The 26,457-nt window shown below is 34.2% G+C and overlaps 2 protein-coding genes across 2 annotated transcripts in view; both read left to right on the plus strand.

Moving 5' to 3' along the window:
* The window catches only part of LOC126760729 (60S ribosomal protein L35), a 133,535-nt gene that overhangs the window by 27,069 nt on the left and 80,009 nt on the right, over nt 1-26,457 (plus strand). The window lies entirely within an intron of this gene.
* LOC126760717 (ceramide synthase 6) lies at nt 1,758-25,215 on the plus strand. Its single transcript, XM_050476560.1, has 7 exons — nt 1,758-2,062; nt 7,456-7,576; nt 11,208-11,429; nt 15,387-15,608; nt 19,281-19,396; nt 20,145-20,289; nt 24,958-25,215. The coding sequence occupies exons 1-7, from the start codon at nt 1,878-1,880 to the stop codon at nt 25,078-25,080; spliced, it is 1,134 nt and encodes a 377-aa protein (XP_050332517.1). The 5' UTR covers nt 1,758-1,877; the 3' UTR covers nt 25,081-25,215.

The raw sequence follows: 26,457 nt of genomic DNA on the forward strand, positions 1-26,457 counted from the left end.
TCCTGAGGCTGTACAGGGCCTGGTGAACTATTGCAGGAGAAACAAACGTATTCCCAAAAACACAAATTGGACCACTTATCGGGATACGTTAGAGTTAAATCTGAAAGGGGAAGGGAAGCTAGTCAGAGGTACAACGGTCTTGGGATTGGAGAGCAGGTTATCTACTCTGAACCAAGCCGTAACAAGCGCGTATCACTGCAGCTGCCCCCTAAAGATTTGGTCTGCAAAGCAGGAGAATTTTAAAAATTTCTGTGAAAACGTCTCTTCTACACCAGAGGCAGCAAGACTGCATAAAGCTCTGGCTAGGGGGAACACAGATCTACGGTACTTATACGACCAATGCGGAGGACTACTCACTGACTAAATCCTTTAGACCGATTAGTCTAACTTTCTTTCTACTAAAGAGTATGGAAAAGATCTTGGGCCAAGAAATAAGGTCTCGCATGCTTACAGAACAGGCAGATCGAACACTGCTCTGTACCAGCTAACCTCCGAGATACAGAGTTCGCTGGAAACTGGGGAAGTGACGTTATGCACCTTCTTAGACATCGAACCTTTAACAACACGTCTCACAAGAGCGTGACAAGGGCACTGGAGAAAAGGAATGTGGTGGCTCTAGTGCGCAGATGGATAGAGGCCGTATTTCGCACCAGAATAGCTGAGACCACAATAGGAGATACCAGTATTCGTCTCGGCACTACAAGGGGCTGCCCCCAGGAAGGAGTTTTATCTCCCCTGTTGTGGAGCCTTGTGGACGAACTGCTTGTGTTGCTAACTAACAATTGAATCCGTAGCCAAGGATATGCGGACGACATTGTTATCATATTTGACATTGTTTGACACAACGTGAATTTCGGCACAGATATCCTGGCCGTACGATGCGTACTGGTGAAACACTGTGACGTTTAGCCGCTCGCCTCGAAGAAACTGCCACAACACGAGATGCTGCCAGGCGTGGCAGACCCCGGAGTAGCCGTTCTGCACGGAATATTGCTGCAATTGCCGAGGAAGAGGCCGTCGACATCGACCAGACGACGTGCCAAGTAAATGGGTATCAGTCGACGGTGTTTACTGCGAGTTGTGGTAAAAGATTTAAAGATGTTTCCCTACAAAGTCCAGACGGGGCATTTGCTGTTAACTGCTGACCGCCAATCGCGTCTAATATACGCTCAATCCGTCAAGAATGTGAGGACCTATCGCCGGAAGTTCTGGCCAAAGTGATGGAAAATGCCATAAATACGGCTCAAATGACAATCAATTGTGGCGGCGGCCATTTACATGATATCATATTCTCGACTTGTAAAAAAAATTAAAAGACCAAATAAAAATAATCCACAAGCAAAATCAAAGTTTTTAATTTTTTTATTTTTAATTACAGCCAAGAAACATCGGAAGGTTATTTTTGCACCACCTTGTAAATACATACATATTTATTTAATTACTATTTACCATGTTTTTTTTTCTTGAATATTAAGTTGCTAAATTGCAGAAAACATGAAACACGGGCCATAGGCATTTCATCTTTGCAGCCATCATTCCACCGAAGCTATTCCTGTACATGAATTTTCTTCAAAATATTCGGGGGAATGAAAACAGTTTTGTGAAACATGAATATATTTAGACATCCGGGATAAGGTATTCAGTTTGCATATGCAATATTGCCAGCAATTCACATTGTCAGCAATATTAAATTGCATGTCCGGATGCGCCATTATAGAGACGGCAATTATGGTAATGTAATCGAGAATCAATCGAAACAGTTTCTATTCTATTATATATCGGCCCAATGTAAAAGTCTTAACGTTTGAAGATAATTTTCAAAGAATAAACTGCTTGTAGTGCTTTATAGATTTGTGAGTTTGTTTTTTGAAGGAAGCATGGAAATTATCAAAGTGGCTAGGGAAGCATTTTGGTCAACTCGCATATGGTTACCTCCCAATATCACTTGGGAGGACATCGCTCCAGGTTCACGCCCGGATGTGACGCACGCCGATTACAGGGATCTTGTATGGCCCATACCAATGGCAGTAGTTATTATGCTACTTCGATATGCAATTGAAAGGTATATGTGTAATATATTATTTACTTTTATTTATTATGGTCAATATGTGCTTTGTATACCACAAAAATGCCGGTGTTTCGCTTAATTATTGGAAACAAGAATTAGTTATACTATAGCCATGTTAGGATAGGCCAATCTTTTAAGAATGTTATAACCTTAAATAACTTCGAATTATACTCGAGATTTATATCTTAAAGCTTATAGTTATCTAGCGCATTTACGTGTAATTAATTTAAAAGTATTAACTTGTGTAATGACCGCTCCCCTTTCGTTACTGAGTATAATATTTTAAATACTTACATACATATATGTGTATTCACATTAATTATATTTGTAAACCGTTTTTTGTATTACATTATGCGTTTTAATAAAAAAAAATAGGTTTAACGTTGAACTTCTAAATTTAATCCCAAAATTTTGATTTATATTTCCATTAAATATTTGAATACACTGTTAGAAGTAACTTTTATATCTGGCCACATGATTTTTATAGGTTGACTCTAAATGATAAGATATGTAAATTTAGGCAAGTACCTTTTAATTTTTGTAGATGTTTTGTGAAGTTTTGTGGCTACTGAAAAAAATGCAATGTTAATATTTTAGATACTTTAGTTATTTTTTAATATTTCAGTTGTATAAAAAATTTGCAAAATATAATAGCTTTGTATCTTAACTGCTAGTAGCTGTTAGCTGTCAGGACAGTTATTCTCACAAAGCAAAATAACAAAAAAGAAATGAAACGGAAAATCAGAAACTAGCAGGAAAATATCAAAATATTTTTTCTCAAGTATTTAATATCCGCACTTAGAAATAAATTAATAGGATCTTTATTTTTTCAATGAAAGCAAACAAAATCAAAGGAATTTGCCAAATATCGCTTGAATACACTTGTGCTTTAACAGCTGTTTCTTCATACGGCAGTAGATATTTTGAAATTATGGTCGCATAGAGGATGTTCTCCATATCAATTTTAAATCGAAAAAATACTTACTTGAAATAGTGGTGATTTTCAATTTTCAACGCAATTAACTCGAAAATTTTTGGTTTCCTGTGGTTATAACTATATATATTCTTGATCTGCAGAACCTCCTCTATCCAACCATACCCATATTATTCCTAAAATCCTGGGACGGTATACTAAAGCCTCTCAGCTCTCTCATCTTTTTACGCTCTCAACTTGTTCTCTATTCTGCTAGTATCTTTTGATTTTCAGGGTTCAGAAAAGCTTTTTCACCACATATTGTGCTAGCTAGTCATGATTGAGAAATAAGAAACAAAGCTATGTTTTAGTCGTCAGTGTTTTTCAAAACGCGTTCAGAAGTCTGTTATTAATTTTTTTTATTTTTATTAGTTGTTAGTTAATTATTTTATCAATCTATTTATTATACTGACTAGGATTTAGAATAGGCCACGATCAGGATAAAAAAATTTATACACATACCCAGTACACAAATGCCTGGCGATTTTAACGCCAGGGTGTGCAAAGAAGTTATATTTGGTAAAACGTTCGGTAAATTCTGCCTCCAAGGTGAAACATCCCCAAAAGGGTTGAGGTTGATCGGCAATCAGATCAAACATGTTGTGAAAGACGGAAGACACATCTCCAGTATTTTAGATGTGTGCACATTCCGAGGGACCACTATCTTTTTGCAGCGAATATACACACCCGCCTCCGGGCAGCAAAAACCGCATATCAACATCTGACGTCGAGAAGCTGCAAAAGAACATATGGTACGATGAGCAGTCTCTGTTGTGGTGGAAAGAAAACAGACTGCCTACTTCGCCACGTTACAATCGACCACAACACGTGCGGAATGGGATAGATACTGAGAGTTGAAAAGGGAAGCGAGACGCATTTGCAGGCAAAAAAGGGGGAGGCCGAAATGCGTGAATACGAAGAGCTTAACAACTCGGCCGACATTAATTTACCGCAATTCAATGGATAAATGCGGCGTCTACTGAATGGCAGGGAAAGCATAACATCATGAGATGGTGAATCGATTCCTTAATCGGAAAACAATTACCCGTCTGAACAACAACAATGCGGCGCGAGCCGATGGATTACCGGCCGAGCTATGAACGGACGAAAGAATGCTCGACGATTAGAAATTAAAGAAATTAAAAAATGTATAGCAATACCAACAATATGTAGGCAAAAATCGCTAAAACTATTGTAATTACTTTTGATTTATATGAATAATCATTGGTGTACGTAAACTTTTTTGATATGAATTAGGCGCATTTTGAGCTTTAGCATTAATTTTTTTTATTTGTGTAAAATAAATATTTTGATACGCTATATTTAATGTTAAATATACATATCTTGATGTGGATAGAAAAATACCACAAAATTTATTCAACTTAAAACAAATAAATGTGTCGTAATTTAATATAAATAGGTGTATGTAAAATTTATTGGTCCACTGTACGTGTGGAATTCATAACATCATTTTTAATTTGTGAATTTTTGCACTTAAATCTCGAACCTCTATGTGTACATATCCTTAATCTGGACAACATTATCATCCGCCCTGGATTGTTAAATAAAAGTCCCAATTTACAAGTTTTTTTCTAATTTCAACAACTTAACGCTTAATTACTCATTATCCGATCTTAAAAATTCTTATTTATAGTATATCTCAACTTCTTCAGATTTTTTGAAGAAGATCTGATGGATGCCAGCTTCCCAATCTAAAACTTCAAGTACATTCATACTACTTAGTATGATCATGTGCTTGTGGTGGTTGTATTATGAATTATCAAATTATCAACGCGTAGGTGTTTTCTTAGTCTTTTAGATGTGACCGCAATTAATATTCTGGTGGCGTTTTGGTTCGGATATTGCCTCGTATCGCAACGGGTTGCTAAGTTCCTCATCTTAATGAGATTTAACGCCTTACTTACTTCACTTACTAATACATTTTAATAGACCTTTTGGTTCACTTTAGAACTCCTATATACAGTTGTCTCAAAATAAAATATAAAGTTATATTTTTAAACAAATAAAATATAAATTAATTCCTTGATTTTTTTTACCACGAATTGTTATTTTTTAAAACACTTTTTGTGCATTTTTTTAAGGGGGTCGGATCATTTAGAGGCCTAAAAAATCACTGTTTGTTGAATTTTTATTTTTAGAAAGAAAAACACTAGAAAATTCGTTCAAAGAGTCCATTTTAGTGCATATTTAAATTCTGTTTCGATTAAATAAACCATATCCATGTTTCCGTGAAAAGGAACTATCGTTAATTTTAAATCTTTATTTTCGATTTACTTTACAAAACTGAGAAACATGAAATAAAATAACTAAAATCTTTTTAATGTCAGTTATGTTTTGAAAAATAAGGAAGCATACTAATGGATGATCCAAGTAGATGTACTTTTTTTGACTGATCACGCCTGAGTGGTGTCAAGCTGTATTTTTATTTTTGTTTAGTGTTGTTTGACATATCATCATGGAAAGACTTACGCCTGAACAAATCTTTCAATCTTATTATGGAAATTCTTAACTTATGGTCAACATACTCGGCCTACTGATCGTACTATTCGCAAAACACAGCATTCATTATTGATAATATTCGACCGAATAGACCACGTCTAGCACGCAATGAAGAAAATACAAGTATTGTATAGCGGGATAAAAGAGTCGATCCGGAGCCGTTCGCAGCAACTCGGACTGACGTGTGGAATGACTTGGCACATTTAACGTCTTTATCTTAAATTGAAATCGTGCAAAAAAAACAATGTTCAGGAACTGATGCCGCTCGACCTTCCCAAACGACATCGCTTCGCTCTATGGGCTCTTAAAAAGTTCCAAGAAGAACCAACGTTTTCGAGCCAAATTTTGTTCAGCAGTGAGATGAACGAAGAGTAACCTAGAAAGATTTAAGGGCTGTCATTTCTTCCAGAAAAAATAACGGTTTGAAGTGGTTTATGGGCCGGTGGAATCATCGGTCCATATTTCTTTAAAATGGTGCCAGTACCAAGATAAATACCAAAGAATATTCTTTCGAATGATATTCAATTTCCCCATTAAATGTGAAGTTTTTGTTTTTTTCTTTAAAAAAGTGGGGAGCCTCGAAATGGATCACCGTTTAAGTATAGTATAATGTTATATTTTAATAAACGCTTTTTTTAGTTTTCATCTTGACAATCTTTTCTTAAGAATTAGTAGTAATCGTTGATTTAATCTGTATCTTTCATTAATTGGCGTACACCTTTTGCCTTAAACGTTCCAAACTTTGACAAATTGTTTTATCATTCCTAATTTATCATATATTAAACTCCTGAGGTCATTTTGAGAAAATAATTCATATAGTCCAAGCGAATTACTTTTGAAACGAAAACAAAATTTTCTTTGCCTAAATAGACATTTTATACAGCTTTCAATATTTTACAAAATAGAAGTTGAATAAAATTGATAGATGAGATAGTTTTCGTGCAATCATGCGTTAAATAATAAATAAAATAATAACAAATTATAGTTAGTTTTCTTAATATTTAGATAAGAAACCTCGATTTTTTTTATCACTGCAACACATGTGCCTGGCAGGGAATCGATCGGATTAATAATTGAATTAAAATAACGTTTAATAATTTAAATAAAAAGATAATCTTCGTAATAAAGTTGGTTTCGAACATCAAATTTGTTTACACCATCTTAAATTTTTTCACTGTTCTTCAACACAGAGAAAGAAGTTACCGATTGACGATAATTGTTACGCTGAAAAGCGTGTCCTTTATTGATATTTTCAAGACAGATTTCGTAATGTATTTACTTTTCACTTTTTTTGGTAGCTATAGGGTGACAGTTGATTTGCCGTTGGCTTCCTTGGTAATAGTATCTTCTGTTGTCTGGGAATAGGGAGAAAGAAAAATTACGTCGTTAACTCGCACAAGGCTATTACATTTACAAACAAGTAAGGGAGGCCCAATTGTCCAATTTTTACACCGGCTCAAATAAAGCCCTGTCATGCTATTTGGGTGTAAAATTTAATGTCTCTTGCGTATTTCGTTACTGGTTTATTGCACTTTAAATAGTTTTTAACAATAACGTTATATGTGGAGTGAGCGGATTGCATCCATTTTCACACTGTCAGTAGTTCGTATTTTTGTGTACTAAAGAATACGCATATGTACCAATTTTCATCAAAATATCTAAATTTTTACTCAAGTTACAGCTTGCACGGACGGACGGACAGACGTCACCCAGTTTTCAACTTTTTCTCGTCATCCTGATCATTTATATTTATATATATATAACTATATCTATCTCGTTTAATTCCAACTCCGGTCCAATTTTCATAGTTATTTTTTTCATCATAGCGTTTTATGTACGTTTACCAAAATTTATGGAATAATAGTCGACTAAACTTTAAACTTGCCTTTTTCAGATTCTGGATAATGCCTGTTGGAAAATCATTGGGCATTAAGTCTTCTCGATCAAAAAAAGCTTCCAATAACTCTGTTTTGGAAAAAGCTTACCAAAAGTCTAATAGGTTGAATTACAAACTGGTAAGTAAAAGTTTTGTTGAAAATAGTTCTTATTTTATAAAAACAATAAGTATTTCCGTAAATTCCCATTTCGAATACATTTTGCTGCTGTGTATACATAATTTCCGTTATTTTATTCTAAATTTATTTTCAATTAAACTACTTTTGTCTAGAAGCCAAAGTAAATTGTTAGGTATGTATGTATATTGGGGTCTGATACTTGTTAAAATTTAAAATTGTTAAACTTCTTGGCTTTAACTCCCTTTTAATAAAATATTCTGTCTCTTCGAACGTGGCTTTGAGATTTTATTTTCGACTGAGAATCATAACGTAGATTTGTTGCACTTTCGAGAGTTGCATACTATAAGCGGATTTTTACATGCTGAAGGCTAGAGAAGCCAGTCTACTTGAAAGCGCTGAGCTTACATTTGTTGGAAGCACCCTTCAAAATATTTGGCAGTAATGCTACATTCTTAACAAATTGTAAAAGGAAATAAAAAGTAATAAAAAACAATGACATTCATAAAAATTTAAAATAGTTGCGTAACATTCGTTGTGGAATGCGTTGGTTGGTACTAGCCCAAAATTTTTTTTATTTGGTTTTTTGGTACACTTTTCATATGAACGTGTGTGAAGTTTCATTTCAATCGGTCAATTCATTCTTTGTTTACAAGCCATTTAGTGTCGCCGTGTCGCAGTATTTTTTACAATGGAAAAATTGAATATCGTGCAGTGATAAAATTCTTATTTTTGGAAGGTGTAGCACCAAAAGAAATTCACGAACGAATTTTAAAATTGTATAATGATTGTTCACCTACAATTAGAACAGTAGAAAGTCGTAGTTGTCGTACAAGCCTTGAAGACGATCCATGCGAAGGACTTCCAAAAAGCCCATCAACACCAGAAATCATAGTCAATATACAGGATATGGTTTTGGAAGATCCTCGATTGACTGAGAGAGATTTAGTAGAGGCTCTACACATTTCATTAGGCAGTGGAAGCCATATTTTAAGTGAAATTTTGGGTTTTAGAAAGCTGTGTGGATAAGGGTGCTGCATTCGCTAACAATGGAACCAAAACACATTCGAATGCGATTTTCTCAGCAACATTTTGCAACAGTTTTAAAAAGGATAAAATGGATTTGTACGTCGATACATCACTATGGATGAAACTTGACTCGTATCACCATGATCCTGAATGAAAACAAGAGGCTAAAAAGTGGTGTGCACCTGGTTATTCGGCTTCGAAACAAGTTCGTGTCCGGAAATCGGCCGAGAAGATTATGGTATCAGTTTTTTGGGATGCGAGAGTAATTTTGTATGCGGATTACTTGCAAAGTGGTAAAACAATTAATTCTGAATGTTATTGCAACCTTTTGGACCAGTTGAAGGAAAAAAATCGTGAAAAAAGACCCGGTTTGCAGAAGGAATAAATCTAAATAATAAAAAGGGTTTTTGGATCGTAAAATTGAGTTTTTCTTATCAAACGACAAAACTTATTCAACAACCTGGTATATAGCTAAAACTATAGTTTTTTTAATAATAATTATTAGGACTATTTTAATAGAATTAATTCTGTATAAATTTTACATAAATAAAGGAGAAATTATTATAAAAAAAATTAAATTTAAAATGTTTGTTTGAAATTTTAAAAATATTTCAAATTAAGAATCGATTGAGATATAAGAGCAACTCAGCTCTACTTTTTTTATATGACACTATTAAATGACCGCATCAGAGATGCATGATCACACGTCTGCACAGCGCCTATGGCAGGCTCACCAGTTTTTGAGTGTTTGAAAACTTAGTGTTTCACTAGTTTTTTCACCACGCTTGGCTGGCAATGTCAATTGACCCTATGGAAGGTTTTATGGTTCTTATATTTTTTAGTTCAAGTGTAATTAGGACCATCACTCTTTTCCTTTTAATTGTTTTTGTTTAAAAATAGTGTGTGGTACATTTTCTAAAGCTTCTGTTCTAGATCACAACACAATTATTTATAATTTTACTGATATTGTTAAAAAGTAATAACGAAAAATATATACTATATACTTATACATTATATAAGAAAGTCGTGTTAGTTACACTATTTAAATCTCAAGAACGGCTGAACCGATTGTGGGGAGGTAGCTTAGGACCAAGGGCGGACATATTAGGATATTTTTATTTCGTTATGTTAAAAGTCAATACAATTCATAAATACCAAAATTATATTTCAAATCATAAGCATGTGTTCAAAATTCCTGTAGAATCATTTGAAAATTTTATTGCTTTAAAAACAGAAAAAATAAGTAAAAAAAATAATAACGCAGAGCTAATGCGGAGAACACTAATTTTCGTATGTATGCATACTTATATATGGGTTATACTGATTGTTGCTCCTGAACAAGACAGTTTTTTTTTTTTAGGTCGAACCCGTCAGATATTTTTAATATCACAACAAAAAGTGGCATTGACGTTATCGTCGTCAAGGCATTGCTGCTACTTTACTAGATTATGGGCGAAATGGAATGAATGGAATGGCGAATAACTGCGAATAACTGCGGTGGTGATAAAAAGGTCTATTAATATTTGAGATATACAGAAATATTTCCGAAGCATTGTACAGAGCAGTGCAATATTTAAACGGAAACAATGAAGTATATGCGTACAATTTCAAACTGATCCTTGCTCAAAAATAATACAATTGCAAATACTACAAATACAAAATATTGGGAATGGTAGAATAGAACTGCAACCAAATACACAGTGCTATGGATCATAACTTGCTCTTTAATCAGTCGACGAATATTATACCACGTGCATCCCAAAAGACTGATGCCATAAACTTACCAGCCGACATTTTTATCTTTCCACGCATGAGGACTGGTTCATAATGCACATGCCACTAAGCTAACTAGATATTGGAATCCACACCGTCGCAAAAAATACTATGTCTCATTAATTAATAGTTCCTTAGTTGTCAAATTTGTATACGTATCTTTTAAATGTAGGGGCTGACTAGTCGAGTCGAGTTAGTTACCCTATTTATAACACCAGAATGGCTGAAATATGTTGGCTGAAAGCAAAAAAGTATTAATTAAGAATATTTTACTAGAAAAAAAATTAATTTCTTGTATAATTATTGGTGTAGTGATCGGGTTACATTAGCGGCCAAAAGTGTGGACGTCGACGAAATTAATTTCCAGTTACGACAGCTGTTGCCAGACAATGTAATGCTTTTTAAATCAATCGTTAATGTTGGCAATGAAAATGAAAATGTTGTGTTTCCAATTGCATATATAAATTTTTTTAAATGTAAGGGGTTGCCATCACATAATCTTCGTGTTTAAATTGGTTTACCTATTCCTATTGGCATAACTTATTTATAAATAATTTTACTAAATTGAATAATTTAGAATAACATAATTTAAGGTATATATGAGCCACAGAAACCCGTCTTTGCAAATTGTGAGAGTTGAAAATGTTCGATTTCACCCGAACCTAGCCTTTCCTTACTTGTTTGTATATAATGTTAACTAAACTACAGCGAAGTATTTTTATAATGTTAAAAATTTTGACATTAGTCTATGAATGTTTTGGATATTATTGATTTTCGCTAGAGATTATTAATTTAATAATTTACTAATGCTAAAACTGTGAATTCGTTTAAGGTACCGTCTTTAAAAAAACAAACTGATATGTCTGAGCGACAAATTCAACGTTGGTGGCGATTGAGAAGAGCTGCAGATAGACCAACAACTATAGTGAAATTTTGTGAAAATACGTGGCGTTGCATATATTATTCATACAGCTTTATTTTTGGAATTATCGTCCTTTGGGATAAAGATTGGTTTTGGAACATAAAGCATTGTTGGTACGGTTATCCGCATCAGGTTTGTAAAATCTAAGTAACGTATATTTTACATAGTATTATTAAATGATTTTATATTATAATTGTGTGTGGCTATTGTGGCTCCCTCAATATACAGGGAAAAGTAGGCAATGCCTCATATTTTTCATTAGAATAGTAATTGGCCTCAAATTGGTTAAAATTTGTACACGAATTTTTAAAATGAAATAATACGAAATGGACAAAATATGGTTGAATGAATATTAAAATCCTAACAATTCGTGGTACAATTTCTGTGCCTAACATGATTATCACGAGTCTGACTCGTGGTGTGTAGAAGTGTACATTTGATGAAAAGAGAATTAAGGGGTATTCTACTCTAGAAGCATGAATTTCAGGTAATTTTTAAAGTGTCGTAAAAAAAGGCAATTAATATTTTTACTATCCATTTTTTTATGGTGTTTTTATTGATATCTTAAGAATACACAGAAAAAAAAATTTTACAAAAAAATATTAAAAATTAAAATAATTAGAGGGGGGGAGAGACAGGTGTAAAAAAAATGGCGCATTCTGGTGACATTGATCCTGACTCTCCTGGTGGTCTGAAAAAAAAAATTAAAAGAAATTCTTAATCAGTAAGGATGCTGTTATAGTCCCTACCTCAGGGAACACGAAAAATTTTTTTTTGAAAAATGGCGACTGCCTGAAAATAAAAATCATTTTTTACGCTTTTTTTTGAAATTCCTAAATTTTTTTAAAATATTAAAAACAAAAATTTTGACACGATGCTTAAGGAACGATAAAGGATTATATAAAGAAGGTTCACACAAAATTCCAAGTAAATCGGTTGTATAGAACTTGAGATAATGCCGGTACCGTGTGGAAAAAGGTACCGTTTTGAGAAAAACGCGTTTAAAAAATTCGATACGGCCGAACCGGGCTAGGTACTGCGTCACTAAAGTAACTGTAGCTCTTAAAATAATTTTAATTTTTAAAAATCCTTTGGAGGATATGTTCTTAAGGGTCTAAACTTTAATATATGAAAAAAAATCGAATTTTTCAAAATTCTAGAGTAGAATACCCCCTTAAGAGTTGACTCATCTGTAATTATTTCATTGCTCTAATAACGGTGGATGTTTTTCTGCGCCCAATGCAACTCCTTTTAAACGTGTGTTTTTGAATTTAGTACCTATGCGTTTGATGCCAGATCTCCAAAGTCTGTCCCGTTTATGTTTAGATATTTCTAATCCTTTTTTAAAATAAAATTGTTTAACTTCCTTACTGCGCAGTGATTTCTTCTGAAAAAGAAGAACAATAGCTTTGCCCTCACATTTAGATGTCACACGATTCCTCCCTCTTCTTGTTCCGCTTTCTTCATAATGGTCAGACCATTTATTGAGAAACGTACAATTCGTACTTAAATATTTTGCAGATTTTTTAATAGTCTGCTTAAAAACATTATACTGGCGATAATTTCCTTTTTTTTACGTACATCCATCTACGGTATTATACATTGTGCCAAAAAGGCACCCGGAAATTGTAATTCAATTCCCGGGTAAATGATATTTCAAAAAATGAAAATTAAAAAAAACTTAACCTTTTCTCATCTTTTCTTTTGATTTCGAATGTATCATGGTGGTTCTTTACCATAGGAATACCAAGATCTTTGTGAATGGTTTCATTTGGAAAGCATTCTTGTGAACGCGTTATCGCTCTAAGGGTTTTTTGCTGGGTACTCTGTATTATATCAATGTTAGTTGCACAGTTCGCACTCCACATTTACCATACATCTAAATCAATTTTATTACAGCATTGTATAGAAGAACTTTATTGTCAAGACTAAGGTTAGACTTTTTTTATAAAAGTCAGTTTAAATTTGTAGCTCATATTTTCATGCTGGAATGTGAATGCCTGTAAGTTATATCATTTCTACAACAAAAACTAAATGCTCATCTAGTATCCTAGACGCACTTAAAATCTCGCGAATCATTTAAATAAGAAAGCGGTGTGTTTGATACAGCATACAAGGGGTTTATTATAAACATCCGTTATACAATAAAAGTTATAATATTTTTTTTATAAATAACTAATCGCTTGGTTGAAATAGATTGATGTTCGGGTCGGTTGACGAATTGTGTGGCGTGTAGGACCGTTGTCATTATCGAATGTATAAGCAACTGTTTATAAAACGAATGTGTTGAATCTGCTCAGGGGACCATCCATTATGTTGAGTGGGTTGATATACAAGTGTGGTGAGTTGTGGTGTTGTCGACTATGGTGTTTTCCAATTTGTTCCCAGATGTGCTGTATTGGTGATCATGTAGTGTATTGTGCTGGGTTTGTTAGGGTGTGCCCTTTTGGTGTCGGGTAGAGTTGAAAGGGACTTAGCACATTTGAACAAATAGGACATTTATTACGACATATTGGGTGTAATCTGCAAAATTGGATGTCAATAAATTATTATCTGTTGAAATATCTGATGTATATAAGATATATGTACCTAGCACATTGTCTTGAGGTACACCAGCAAAATCAGACATTGGCACGACCACAACCAAACGCTCTCACAAAATGGCATTGTGTTAGTGCGTTTACAGTGTGGCAAAGCGAACTACGCGATCTATGCCGGACTGCACGTGTAAATGAATGTATAAAAATTAATATTATTTCAGGTTGAGTGGAAATTAGGCAATAGTTGGACAATTTAGCATTTAAAAATGTGGACCTCAGTCCGTACTAACCCATTCAGTCAACTGCTGATTTCAGACTGAGGAATGGTGCCAAGTTGACAGTTCTTGGCCGAATAATAATCCTGGCCCGTTCCGTTTACTTAGATGCGACATCGTAGGATAAGCCCTTCCATGATCAAATGCCAAGCAATACTGAACAAAAATAACATGACAGCTTGAAAAGACTCACGCATGATCTATCAAAAAAGGTTATTGAAAAAAGTACATCCACTTGGATCACCCGATAAACTACGTTCTTTTCCTTATCATAAATTTGGATAATAGCCGAAACTGAAAGTTGCATTAAAAACAGCAATATTTTGTAGCCCCATAAGAATTTTCGGAGTAATTGTATCACGTCCTCGCGACTTTTTTGGATTCATCCCTTTTTATAATTCTTTCATTTCATAACTTGAAGTTTTAATAGGCAAGAAAGACTTGTTATCCAAAATTGGCAGTTTTTGGGCAGCTAAGCTGAAATACCATTACCAGATGGTTTGGAAAGCAAATTGCCTTTTTCTCTTCGCTTCGAGCCGAGTTATCCCTCACCTCCCTCATAGTCATTTCGAAACTTACCTACGGTGTTTGCGCTTTCCAAAGAGGGTTCTGTGTGTTTGTTGAATTTGTTTCAATTTCTTTATATAATTTTTATATTCTCGTTATATGTTGCTACAAAGTATACTAGTTTTGCACAATAGACCTAAGGTCGCGGTGCATTCCTCAATTATTTATCTATACTAGTTTTGCTAAGGGTTGTTTATATCACTTAAAATTAATCTAAATCTACATATGTATATCATATCTATAAATGATCAGAATGGTAAGTTGAAATGTCTGTCCGTGCAAGGGATCTGATGAAACTTTCTGATTTTACATATATTCCTTGGCGCCATGGAAGTTCGGTATTGCAGATATTGAAAAAAGTTTGCGCTCACAAAATGCCTTTAAACGAAGACCTATAAAGTGTCGAAGAGTTATTTAAAACTCACCGCATAAATAGAACAACTCTTATCTTGTAAGCGAAAAATAAAAAACATTAGTTTTTGACATATTTGTGTACTAAAACAAATTTCACTATTACATCATATGTGTATATCCGACCCTTCCTTCACAATGTTTTTTTTCAGTCAAAAGTTAAGCAATGACTTATTTTCTGGACTTGATTTTAACCAATTCGTTTTAGCACATATATTAGAAGTTATAGGTTATCTGTCTATATTTTAAGTGAAATATGTTTATTAACATTACATTTTCAACAAAATATTTTTTAGTCTATTTCCAGCGATATATGGTGGTATTATATGATATCCATGGCTTTTTATTGGTCCCTTACCGTAACACAGTTTATTGACGTTAAACGGAAAGATTTTTGGCAAATGTTTGTCCACCATATGGTCACACTACTACTAATGGCATTGAGCTGGGTCTGTAATTTACACCGCGTCGGTTCCTTAGTTCTTGTCGTACATGACTGTGCCGACATATTTTTAGAGGTAAGTTAAAATTTATTTTAAAGTTTTTTTTTTATTACTTCCAGAATCAAACAAAGTCATACATTTGTCACTTCCGTAATCAATTAATCTTACCATATCAAAAATTATTACAGTAGTACCTCGATTCTTGCATGTAATGAAAACCGAGCTCAGTGCAAATATTGAGGATATTGCAAGTACCGAGTATCTTTTTTCATATAAAATAATTGAATGTTATACATATAGTCACCTGAAATGCAAAATAACGTAACAACATTTTCGAACATTTACAGTGGCATGAATGAAACATGTAATAAAATGGAACATGATTAAAACAAAATTTTAATATTGCTTAAAACTGGTTTATATCTGAATGCAGAACCTGAAAATGTTGAACATATGTAATATATTGTATGTAATTTGAAGTAGTGAAGCGTAATCAATATTACACTCAGTTTCGAATTTTTTGATGATACGTTATTTTGCATTTCAGGTGACGATATATGCTTTTTTTAAATATATTTTTTATTTTTTTATTTCAATTCAAAAATCCTTAAGTTAAATATGTTAGTATATATTACTATATACATAAATACAGATAGATATAATGCATAATGTGGAATTAAAAAAAATTGAAATTTTTAATGGTTTCGCTTGTTCAGTACTACGTTGTTTCTGAGCCTCTGACGCGTCATAACATCGTTTAAGGAAGAATTGTTTTGCTCCGCCCATTCTAGACAAATATGGAATGCTGATATTGTCTTCGCCCAACTTTCTTCGTATTGAGGATCACGAGTTTGTTTCTTCACCTTCAGTAGAGTTATCATCATCGGCACAGTGAACTTCATTTTGTAAGAAATACTCCAAAGTAGGTTCACCAATCCATTGCTCAATTTCAGAATTGGATATTTTCTGCAATGGTTCTACTTTTGAAGCAAGCTTTATATGGAGTAAATGAGGGATGTCATCTTCATTATCCCATTCGTTTGTTATGTCAAACTATTTTTGAAAAGATGACCGAATTGAAGACACATTAATGGCATTCCATGCATTAGATTAAAACATTTTGCGTCTTTCAAGCTGATGCTTCGTCTACTGATTTTCCTCGTCGAACGATGTGACCTAAAAGGCTTGTTTTGTAGTTAATTTTCGAAAGCCTTATGACATTCTGGTCCATGGTCCTGTATAACAGCAGTACCATTCGGAGGAAAACACTTTACAAATATTTGACCATCAGTACTCTTTAACTCTCCTTCTTTGGGGTGACAGGGAGCATTATCTCTAAGTAAAATAGCCTTTTCGGGAAGATTTTCGCAAAGGAGAAACTCTTTTACCTGCAGTTTTAAGAAATTTTAAATTGATAAGATACATTTTTAAAGCAAAACATCTACACATCTCTGGAACAAATGTTTTGTGAAATATTTCTTCAAATAAAGCCAAGGTCGTCCAAGCACTTTTATTTTCTTTGTAGATAACAGGCAAATCCATAAAATTTTTAAGTTAGCGTGGATTCAATAATTTCCCAATAACAATTAATTTTACTCTATGATTACCAGACGCATTCGTACAAACAAGAAACGTTGTTCTTTCTTTATCGATTTACACACAAGAAGCAAAATCTTCCAAAAGAGGCCAGATCGTCAGTTAAAACTGATTCAAATCTCCCGAAACGCAAATGCGTAAGAGTTACAACAATTCATTATCGAAAAAAACGGGCCTTCTCAGAAATAAATTCGAACTAAGGAAACGTTACCAAAATCAACAAGGTCTTGTCACAAATATAGAGGTCAAATTTATTGGATGTCGCAAGTACTGAGTACATAATGTAAAATATTTCTTTGCTGCAAGAATCGAGATGTTGCAAGTATCGAGATGTGCAAGGATCGAGGTACCACTGCGTATTAATTTCCACTATAGGCTGATAGGCTTCTTTTTCTTTAATGGCGTAGACACCGCTTACGCGGTTATTACCGAGTTAACAACAGCCCGCCAATCATTTCTTATTTTATCAATTTGGCGCCAATTCGAGACAACAAGCCCAGCCAGGTACTTCTTCACCTGATCTCTCCAACGGAGTGGAAGTCTTCCTCTTTTTATGCTTCCCTCGGCAGGTACTTCATCGAATACTTTCAGAGCTGGAGTGTATTCATCCATACGGATGACATGACCTAGCCAGCGCAGCCGCTGTCTCTTAATTCCCTGCACTATGTTAATGTCGTCATATAACTTGTACAGCTCATCGTTCCGTCGAATGCGATATTCGCCCTTGCCAATGCACAAAGGACCATATACCTTCCGCAAAATCTTCCTTTCGAAAACTCATAACGTCGACTAATCAGATATTATCATCGTTCATGCCTTTGCACCATATAGCAGGACGGGAATAATGAGTGAGCTTATGGAGTTTCGTCTTTGTTCGCCGATAGAGGAATTTATTCTCAGTCCAAAGTATCACCTGTTGGCAATAGTTATTCTGCGTTGAATTTCGAAGCTGACATTGTTGTTGCTGTTAAAACTAGTTCCAAGATAGACGAAATTATCTACGACTTCGATGTTAAACATCGAACAACAATGACGTGGGATCCAAGACGCAAGTGTGATGACTGTTTGTTTGATGACAGGAGATATTTCGTCTTGCCCTCGTTCCCTACCAGACCCATTTGCTTTGCTTCTTTGTCCAATCTGGAAAAAGAAGAAGAGGAAGAAGATGTTGAGACGCCAGCAGCTGTGCATTCTTATAGAAGATTGTACCTGTTCGATTAAGTTTTGCAGCTCGAATTACTCTGAAACCTTGTTTGGTACGGACAGTTCGAAGAAGTCCTTTCCGATCCTGACGAAGCTTTCGGTGTTGCTCAACGTCCGTTTACACAGCCATTTTAGAGATGGTATGTGTCGATTCTCTTTTTACGTGTCTTTCCCAAGATTTGGCGCGTGGCCAGGCCTAAAGCCACATTGATAAGGTCAATCAGTTTGTTGACGGTGGGCTTTAGTATTTCACACAATGCGCTCGATAGAACCTTATATGCCATTTTGCTCTTATGACACGGAGCGTTATCCCGTGGGGGAAGGAAAGCTTTTTGAGAAATGCCAACCTTTTAATTTTATTTCTAGGGCTTATGAAGGGGATTGTTCTTGCTATACATATGTATACTATGTATATGTATTAAAGATATTTTCTTTCAACCGCCTGCGAATTGTTGTTTCACTAATGGAAACATTTTTCTCCTTATTCAATTCCAAAGCAACCATTTTTGGCGTTTTAAGGGTATCCTTTTTGATTTGTCGCAAAATCAAACGATCCTCATTTTCTGTTTTCTTACGTTTCCTGCCTGTTCGATGTAAATTATGAGTGATTATTATTTTATAGTTTCGTGTGATATATTATATTCTTCAACGATATTTATAACGGAAATAACCAAGTCGATGTCGAAATACTTATGCCGCTGCAAACTTCTCTGTCTCCTAACATTCTCTTCAGCAGAAACTTAGCACAAAAAGGAATTGAAAAAATATTATGCACGTCTGTAGCTGTAAATGCTCCCAAACCCAATCAAAGTTACGATTTCTTTCTTTTAACTTTGTATTAACCAATGATGCCAAAGCAACCCAAATTATGCAATTATTTTAAAAATTCAAAACATTCAAATATATAATGACTTATTTTTATCTAATTATATATATTTTTAATTCTAGGCTGCAAAATTGACAAAATACGCGAAATATCAGAAATTGTGTGATTTTATATTTGCGATATTTACTGTTGTATGGATTGTAACAAGACTCGGTTTCTTTCCACGCATAATTTATAGGTAAGTGACTCAAGTTACCATAATTTACAAAGCGACAAGAAAAAAAACCGGAGCTTTAGCGATGTCTAAATGAAGAAACATAGACTCGAATCTTAAAAATTAAATTTTTACCTACTCAAGTGAATCGAATTTGTATATGTATAGAGGTTGTTAGACGTATTGCCTCCACGACAGCATTGTGGATTTCCAAAATATCGCGTACTAACTTCATTGACCATGCTTATTTCGCAGGCAATAAGAGACTTTTTTTGTAATTGAAAGTACGGAGCAAAAAGACCTCCTGTTTATTTTAAATTGTATATGTATTCGCATAATATATATAATATATTTTATTTAGACAATATTTTAATAATATTCTAATATAAGTGAAATTTACTAGGTAGTCTGTTTTCTTATTATAGCTTTCTTTGAATCGCCAAGTATTAGTACTGATAGAGCATACAAATTAACTATCTATCCTTTTTATGAATAAATTATTGATCACCATGTATATTATTGAACTGGATAACTATGTATGTATATCGGTAAATTCACAAGTAAATTTTACAAAGTTATTGAGTTTTTAAAGCGAGTGATGCTATGATTGCAATGCCAGCAGCATGATAGCTGGAGACTGCTTTATGAAACAAAATAAAATTAATTGAAAGTTCTAGTGAGCAATATTTTTTCGTACATAAAAATAATTTCAGTTTAATTCATTTACATTAATTTATCTAACTTACATATAAAATAAATTTTTGTTTTGCAGCTCATCTGTTGAAGCTCCAAATATTTTACCAATGTTCCCGGCGTACTATATTTTCAACACTCTTTTAATATCTCTACTGTTTCTACATGTAGTTTGGACTTACTTGATTTTAAAAATTGTTGTTGATTCTTTACAGAAAGGATTGGTGAGTTATTGTGTTAGAGCATATATTTTCATACTAATATATTTTAACATGTCAGTTCATATTTTAAAATCTCATTAATTAGTATTTGAGTGCAGGCCTGCTCCAAATCATATTCGGATAAGCGTTTACTTAATTTTATAATGGTGCTTTAAAAAAAATGTTATTTCTTTGAAATTACTAGATTTTTAAAAAAACTCAGTGGCTTAGTTTCTGAAGTTAAATAAATTTGAATCTAAAAAAGTATTTGACAACAAAAATGCTTGAAAGTAAATCTTATTTAACATTTCATTATACTACTAAAATACTGGTTAATAAAATTTAACTTTTTTATATCAAATTTTGAATGTATGGAGCTAGTCCACTTTTGACATCAAAACATATATTTTCTTAAGCAATACAGATTCATATTTATATTTATTTTAAGCATATAAATATACAGAAAATAGAAAAATTAGCAGCACTAGCTCGAGGCCATCAGCTGGTTTAAGTAATACAAACATCAGTTTCATAGAGAGAAATTATTTTTTAAAATAGAAAAAAAATACTTATACAATTTAGTTTCTGACAGTTCATTTTAAGGGGGTATTCTGGTCTAGAAGCATGAATTTCAGGTAATTTTTAAAGTGTTGTAAAAAAAAGGCAATTAATATTTTAGAAGAGTACAGAAAAAAATTGCCACGTGATTATTAATCTAGAATAATGTCGCAATGGCCGGAACTACGGAAAAGTGGGAAACATTTTTTTTTTTTTCACAAAATGGCGACTGCCTGAAAAAAAAGTTTTTTTGGATCACTTTTTCTGACTATTTCGAATTTTTTTAAAATAATAAAAATAAAAATTTGGGGATGGGGCTAGTTTCAACCATAGACAAGCCTATATAGAAGACTCTATGAACATTTCAAGTAAATCGGTCCAGTAGAACCTGAGAAATCGTGGGTATCGTTCCGAAAAAATCAGTTTTGGGAAAAACGCGTTTAAAGTTTCGCGTAATTTTTTTTGTTCGATTAGTTCCGGCCGAACCAGTTTGGATGCCGGGTCAGAAAAATGCCTATATCTCCGAAAATAATTTGAATTTTGAAAAATCCTCTTGTACACATATTCTTGAATAGTTAAACTTTGAAAATATAAAAAAAATAGCTTTTTTTAAATTTCTTGACCAGAATACCCCCTTAAGTCTACTACAATAATCTGCTAGCACTCCTGCGATCCACTTCCCTCTAAAGCTCTTTTCCCTTAAAGAAATGTCTTGAGGAGGATGTAGCCATGTGTAGAAGTTTACTCAAGTGAGGAAAGTTCTCTGAGCGCCATTCTTGTACATAACAGGAGCCTCGAATAAGTGATCCCCCTTTTGATGGAGATAGACAAAAGATATGTCTCTAGTGTTTTAGACGTGAGTACGTTCCAAGCATCTTGTTGTAACCAATATACGCACCCGCCTCTGTGCAGCATAAAGCGCACATCAACAAGCACAAGAAAAGTTCGATGTCGAAAAGCTGTAATCACAACAGATAGTCGAACAATTTTCTACTCTACTTGCACTCCTGCTCTCTGATAGCACTCATAAGCAAATCGGTATAAGGGAAATGTGGGACATTTCAAGATCCTTACGATGATGAGTGGAGAGAAAACTAATGCCTGCCTCGAATCTGATATTGTTGTTGGTGTTAATGCTGGTTCCAAGATAGACGAAATTATCTACGAATTCGAAGTTATGAGGGTAAATATTGCCGTGCGAGCCAAGTCGTAGCTGTTTGTTTGATGACAGGAGACATTCCGTCTTATCCTCGTTCACCGGTCTGGAGAGAACAGAACTAACGAATATCAATATCATCAGCGTCCGCAAGCGGTTCTAAACTCTTATAGAAGACTGTACCTTCTCTATTTAGCTCTGCAGCTCGTAGTATTTTCTTTATCAATAGATTGAAGAAGTTACACGACAGGGAGTCTGAAATCTCGCTTGGTATCGAACGACCCGAAGAGGTCCTACCCGTTCCTGGCGAAGCTTTTGGTGTTGCTCGGCAATAGCTTACACAGACGAATTAACTTTACGAAAGCGGCTTTAAAATCAAAGAAAAGGTCGTGTGTGTCGATCTTCCTTTCGTGGGTCTTTTCCAGTATTTGACGCATGGTAAAAATCTGGTCGATAGTATATTTTCCTGATCTAAAGACACTTTGATAAAGTTAGTCTTTCCAAACTATGATCGTTAAGACAACATCTATTCCATCGCCATCGATTGGAGAATCGGGTTTGCCATCTCCAAATGTTACACTTTCACTGGCCTTTTAGCAGGCTGGAGAAGTGTTCCCTCCATAACTTCAGTATGATCTGAATATCAGCCACTAAATCACCTGTCCTACAAGAGTATGATCCGATCTTAAAATCTTCCGTTAGTTGCCGCATTTTTTTTGTAAAATTTTCGAGCATTACCCCTGTCGGCCAGTTTCTCAAGCTCTTCATACTCAAGGTTTTCGACCTCTTTCTGTTTTTATCTGCATATGCGTCTTGCTTCTTTATTAAACTCTCGGTATTTATCCAACCCCTCTCGGGTTTTGGTCGGTCGAAACATTGTGAGGTAGGCTGTCCGTTTTCTTTCCACTGCGTTCTTAAGACCTTTCCATGAAACTAAGATTTTTACTTGGAGCTGTACGTAAGAAGCTTGAAATGCTGTCCCACAGCTCCCTTATACCAAGTTTCTGATAGGTGCTCTCAGGAGAGCAGGATTGCAAGTCTAATAGAAAACTGTCTACCTGTCGGTTGTGATTGTAGCTTCTCGAGACAGCAGAGTAGATTTTTTTAAGCTGGAATCTAGTACCCATGTGGAGAGGTTTCGGCATGGAGACCAACTGCAGTACCAAAGTTGGCTTCCTTGCCCACCCTGGCCTTAAAATCGCCAAGTACACGGGGACAGTCTTCATAAGCACGCTGCAACCACTCTAAAGGCATCAGTGTTATGGTGAAAAATTTTGCTCTAATGCGGATTGTGCCTAGATGCTCTTCCACGGGAATGAATACCCCACTGAATATTTACAGAAAAACAACACTGTTGCGATATTGATGCAATTATTTGCTTGCCGAATATCCCCAAATTCAGATTGAAAGGTGATGCTTCTATCTGAAATGTCATGCAGCATAGAAATGAAAATTCAACAAAATATTTAGTCGTTTCGCGTATGTACCTACTGGACAGTGTCCAGTCAGAACCCCTACCATAGCTGCGAGATTAACTTTTCTAAGTGCTAGTAGTTCAGCGGACCTCTTACGGTTCACTTTGGGCCAGAATAATGTCACAATCGCGTAAGTTCTGGTAACCTGCCGAGCTCATAGGCAGGTCCATAGGTCCAGTTAGAGCGTAAGAGGACATGACCAACCGACTCGCCTCCAATCGGATGAAATTGGAGTAAGGGTGCCCTCCCAGCGAGGCTTTGCAGTTTGCGGCGATTCTGCTGTGGCCGGGCACCCATAAACGGAATCAAAACACCTGAACTGTCGCTGATGAGACATGTACTTGTCATCGAGTTCACTAGTCGATCTCAAACTCAATATCGCTACTCGGCTACCAGAACGAATGTACTCGTACCTCTGAAGCTGCACTTCGGAGCAGTATGTCATATGTACCGCTACCTTTACGACACCCACCACTGCTTGAAAGACGATACAATGGTCTGGTACCATCACCTCCAACAACCGATGTTTTTCTCAGTCACCCCTTCATGTTTAGTTTCTATGTCAGCTTCCAATTGCTCGATACGATATGCTCGAAGTACTTCACCCCACTGGATGAAGAATAGAGCGTCACAACGAGGAGAGAGTAACATCCGGGATATTGTATCTCCTAGTAAATAAAACTAGCTCAGTTTTATTTGGATTTATGAATAATCCATTTGTACTTTAAATACACTTGGATGAAATTGTAATCGATTTTTAGGACTTTTCCTTTTATCAAAAGGGATACATCTTCCGCTTAAGCAGCCGAGTTCCACGAGTACCAAAAGAAGAAAATATAGTAAATTAGTGGTAAGGACGCGAACTTGCGGGGTGTCCCTATTTACTTTCCGAAGTGACCGTGTACTTTCATATATCCCAAGGACGTTGGATTTTTTCGTAGAAGGCTCTCATAACCTCTGACTTATTTATAGCAAGTTCTGCTTTATACAATGTCCAATCTACACTGAAGATCTTTTAAGGTTCACTACTCAAACCTGCTGTTACTTAAGCACTGCTTTAGTCTACCATTTTCAGAACTTAAGCATAACTTAAGTATGAACTGCAAAACACTATTTTCCTATTTTATCGTAAGCACAACTTAAGTATGGACTGTGAAACCGGGCATTATTATGTTAGGTAGAAGAGTCAAAATTATTTTATAAATTTACTTAGGAACTTTTTTAACTGTATAATTAACCAAAAGTAATCTAACAAAAATCGTTGCTGTTTAAACACTATGGATTTTTAAAGTAATTTTTACCTTTTTTGTTGCAAAATATTTTTTTTTATTTACATTATCTATTGATGCATTAATATGAATAATTTCCTATTTATACAATTGTTTTCATATTCTCAATATTTTAAACTATTTGGTTTTCATAGATGTACTTTCAGTAATTAGTTTATTAAAATTTTAAAATAAATATCAAATTAATATTGTATATATTTTTAAATATTTTTAGATGTCAGGAGATATTCGATCGAGTGATAGTGAAGACGTGTCTGATAGCTCTGAAAACGCAAATATTCCCAATGGAATTGGGGAACATACAAAAGAAGTTAGCAGTTTGAATCGGCCGCGTTAATTATAAAAGAGAAATAATATTTTATTCACATTTGTATAAATGTAAATAAATAGCAAGTTTGATTATTTAATCAAGAAAACCAAAAAAGTTATGTAATAAAAGTGATCATAGAAAAATTTACACAAATTTACAAAATGATTTAAACCATTATATCGTCATATACAATGCAAGACAACGTATGCAGAAACCTAATACTGAGCTTGAAATTTAACATCAATGTTTAAGAGTTATGTTTAGAGAAGCGTTTAGTACTGTTCTTAGTAATGGTTATTTAATAATGCTCTTATAAGCCACGCCAAAGTAAGCAGTCGAGTTGTTCATCTACAAGTAAGTGAGGCTTTTAAAATTTCAAAATAATCAATAAAGGTATATAAATGCGCCATTACCGTCATTTCACATAAGGCCAATATCGAAAAATATATAAAACTAGCGCAACTGTCCACGCGTTGTATTTAAAGTGTTGCTAACGTAAGTGTACAAGTTATTCTTTTCGCTGAAAAGTGAGTTAAAATAACATCGAAGTTCGTTTAGAATAAAAATTATCATAAAAAAATTAAAAAAGAAAACTGTTGGCTGCAACTTAAAAGATGAAGTAGTTTAAGAGTAAAAAAAAAGTTCAGTCAAAATATGTCTCTACAAGCTTTTTTTTATTCACTGTACAATTTCTTATAAATAATATTTTTTTAATAAACAATATACATACAGTGCATTTTTTGTGTTTTTCGGCTATTTTAAAAGCAGACTAATAGGTTATTTAGTGTAAATATATTTTCCAATATCGAATTAAATACACTAATTTTTTTATAAAAATTCATTTTTAATTATGCTTTTTAATTCACATTCATAAAAAATAAGCAATTTCCGACACAAAAGTATTGGCACACCCGGTTGTTAATTAAAAAATACTCAATCTGGCCACTGTTTTTCTTTTCATTTATTAACAGTTATTCAAATTGAAACCAGTTTTGCTTTGTGAAATTCGTTTGTGTTCAATAACGTGAAAAGTTTTTTTTTATAAAAATCTTTATATCTCAGCGAAAAATTATTTTAATATGCACAACCAAGGCAAATCGTATTCTGAAATAAGTGAAATGATGGACAGAAGCCGGTTCACAATTCGCAATATCATAAAGCGGTTTAAAGAATCAAAAAAGTTATCAAAAGCAGCACATTGTTCGAAAAAAAATAGATAAAATAATCTACGCAGATTGCTACTGAGGTGAAAAATGAATTTGGAAAAGATATTCATGCGATGACGGTTAGAAGAGTACTACATTCGGCTGGCTAAATTCGCGTGTTGCCCGAAAGAAGCTGGGACCAAGTTACTTTCTCAGACGACAGTAAGTACAATATCTTTCGCGAACTTAAAAAAACAAA

The sequence above is a fragment of the Bactrocera neohumeralis genome, chromosome 5, assembly GCF_024586455.1.
Source record: "Bactrocera neohumeralis isolate Rockhampton chromosome 5, APGP_CSIRO_Bneo_wtdbg2-racon-allhic-juicebox.fasta_v2, whole genome shotgun sequence".
NCBI classification, from domain to species: Eukaryota; Metazoa; Arthropoda; class Insecta; order Diptera; family Tephritidae; genus Bactrocera; species Bactrocera neohumeralis.

What these genes read in the sequence shown, in the direction of transcription:
- LOC126760717 (XM_050476560.1), top strand. Translation starts at nt 1,878, where the DNA reads ATGGAAATTATCAAAGTGGCTAGGGAAGCATTTTGGTCAACTCGCATA. An exon ending in GGTACGGTTATCCGCATCAG is followed by an intron (nt 11,430 to 15,386) that starts GTTTGTAAAATC and finishes AATATTTTTTAG; the next exon opens with TCTATTTCCAGCGATATATG. An exon ending in GTGCCGACATATTTTTAGAG is followed by an intron (nt 15,609 to 19,280) that starts GTAAGTTAAAAT and finishes TTTTAATTCTAG; the next exon opens with GCTGCAAAATTGACAAAATA.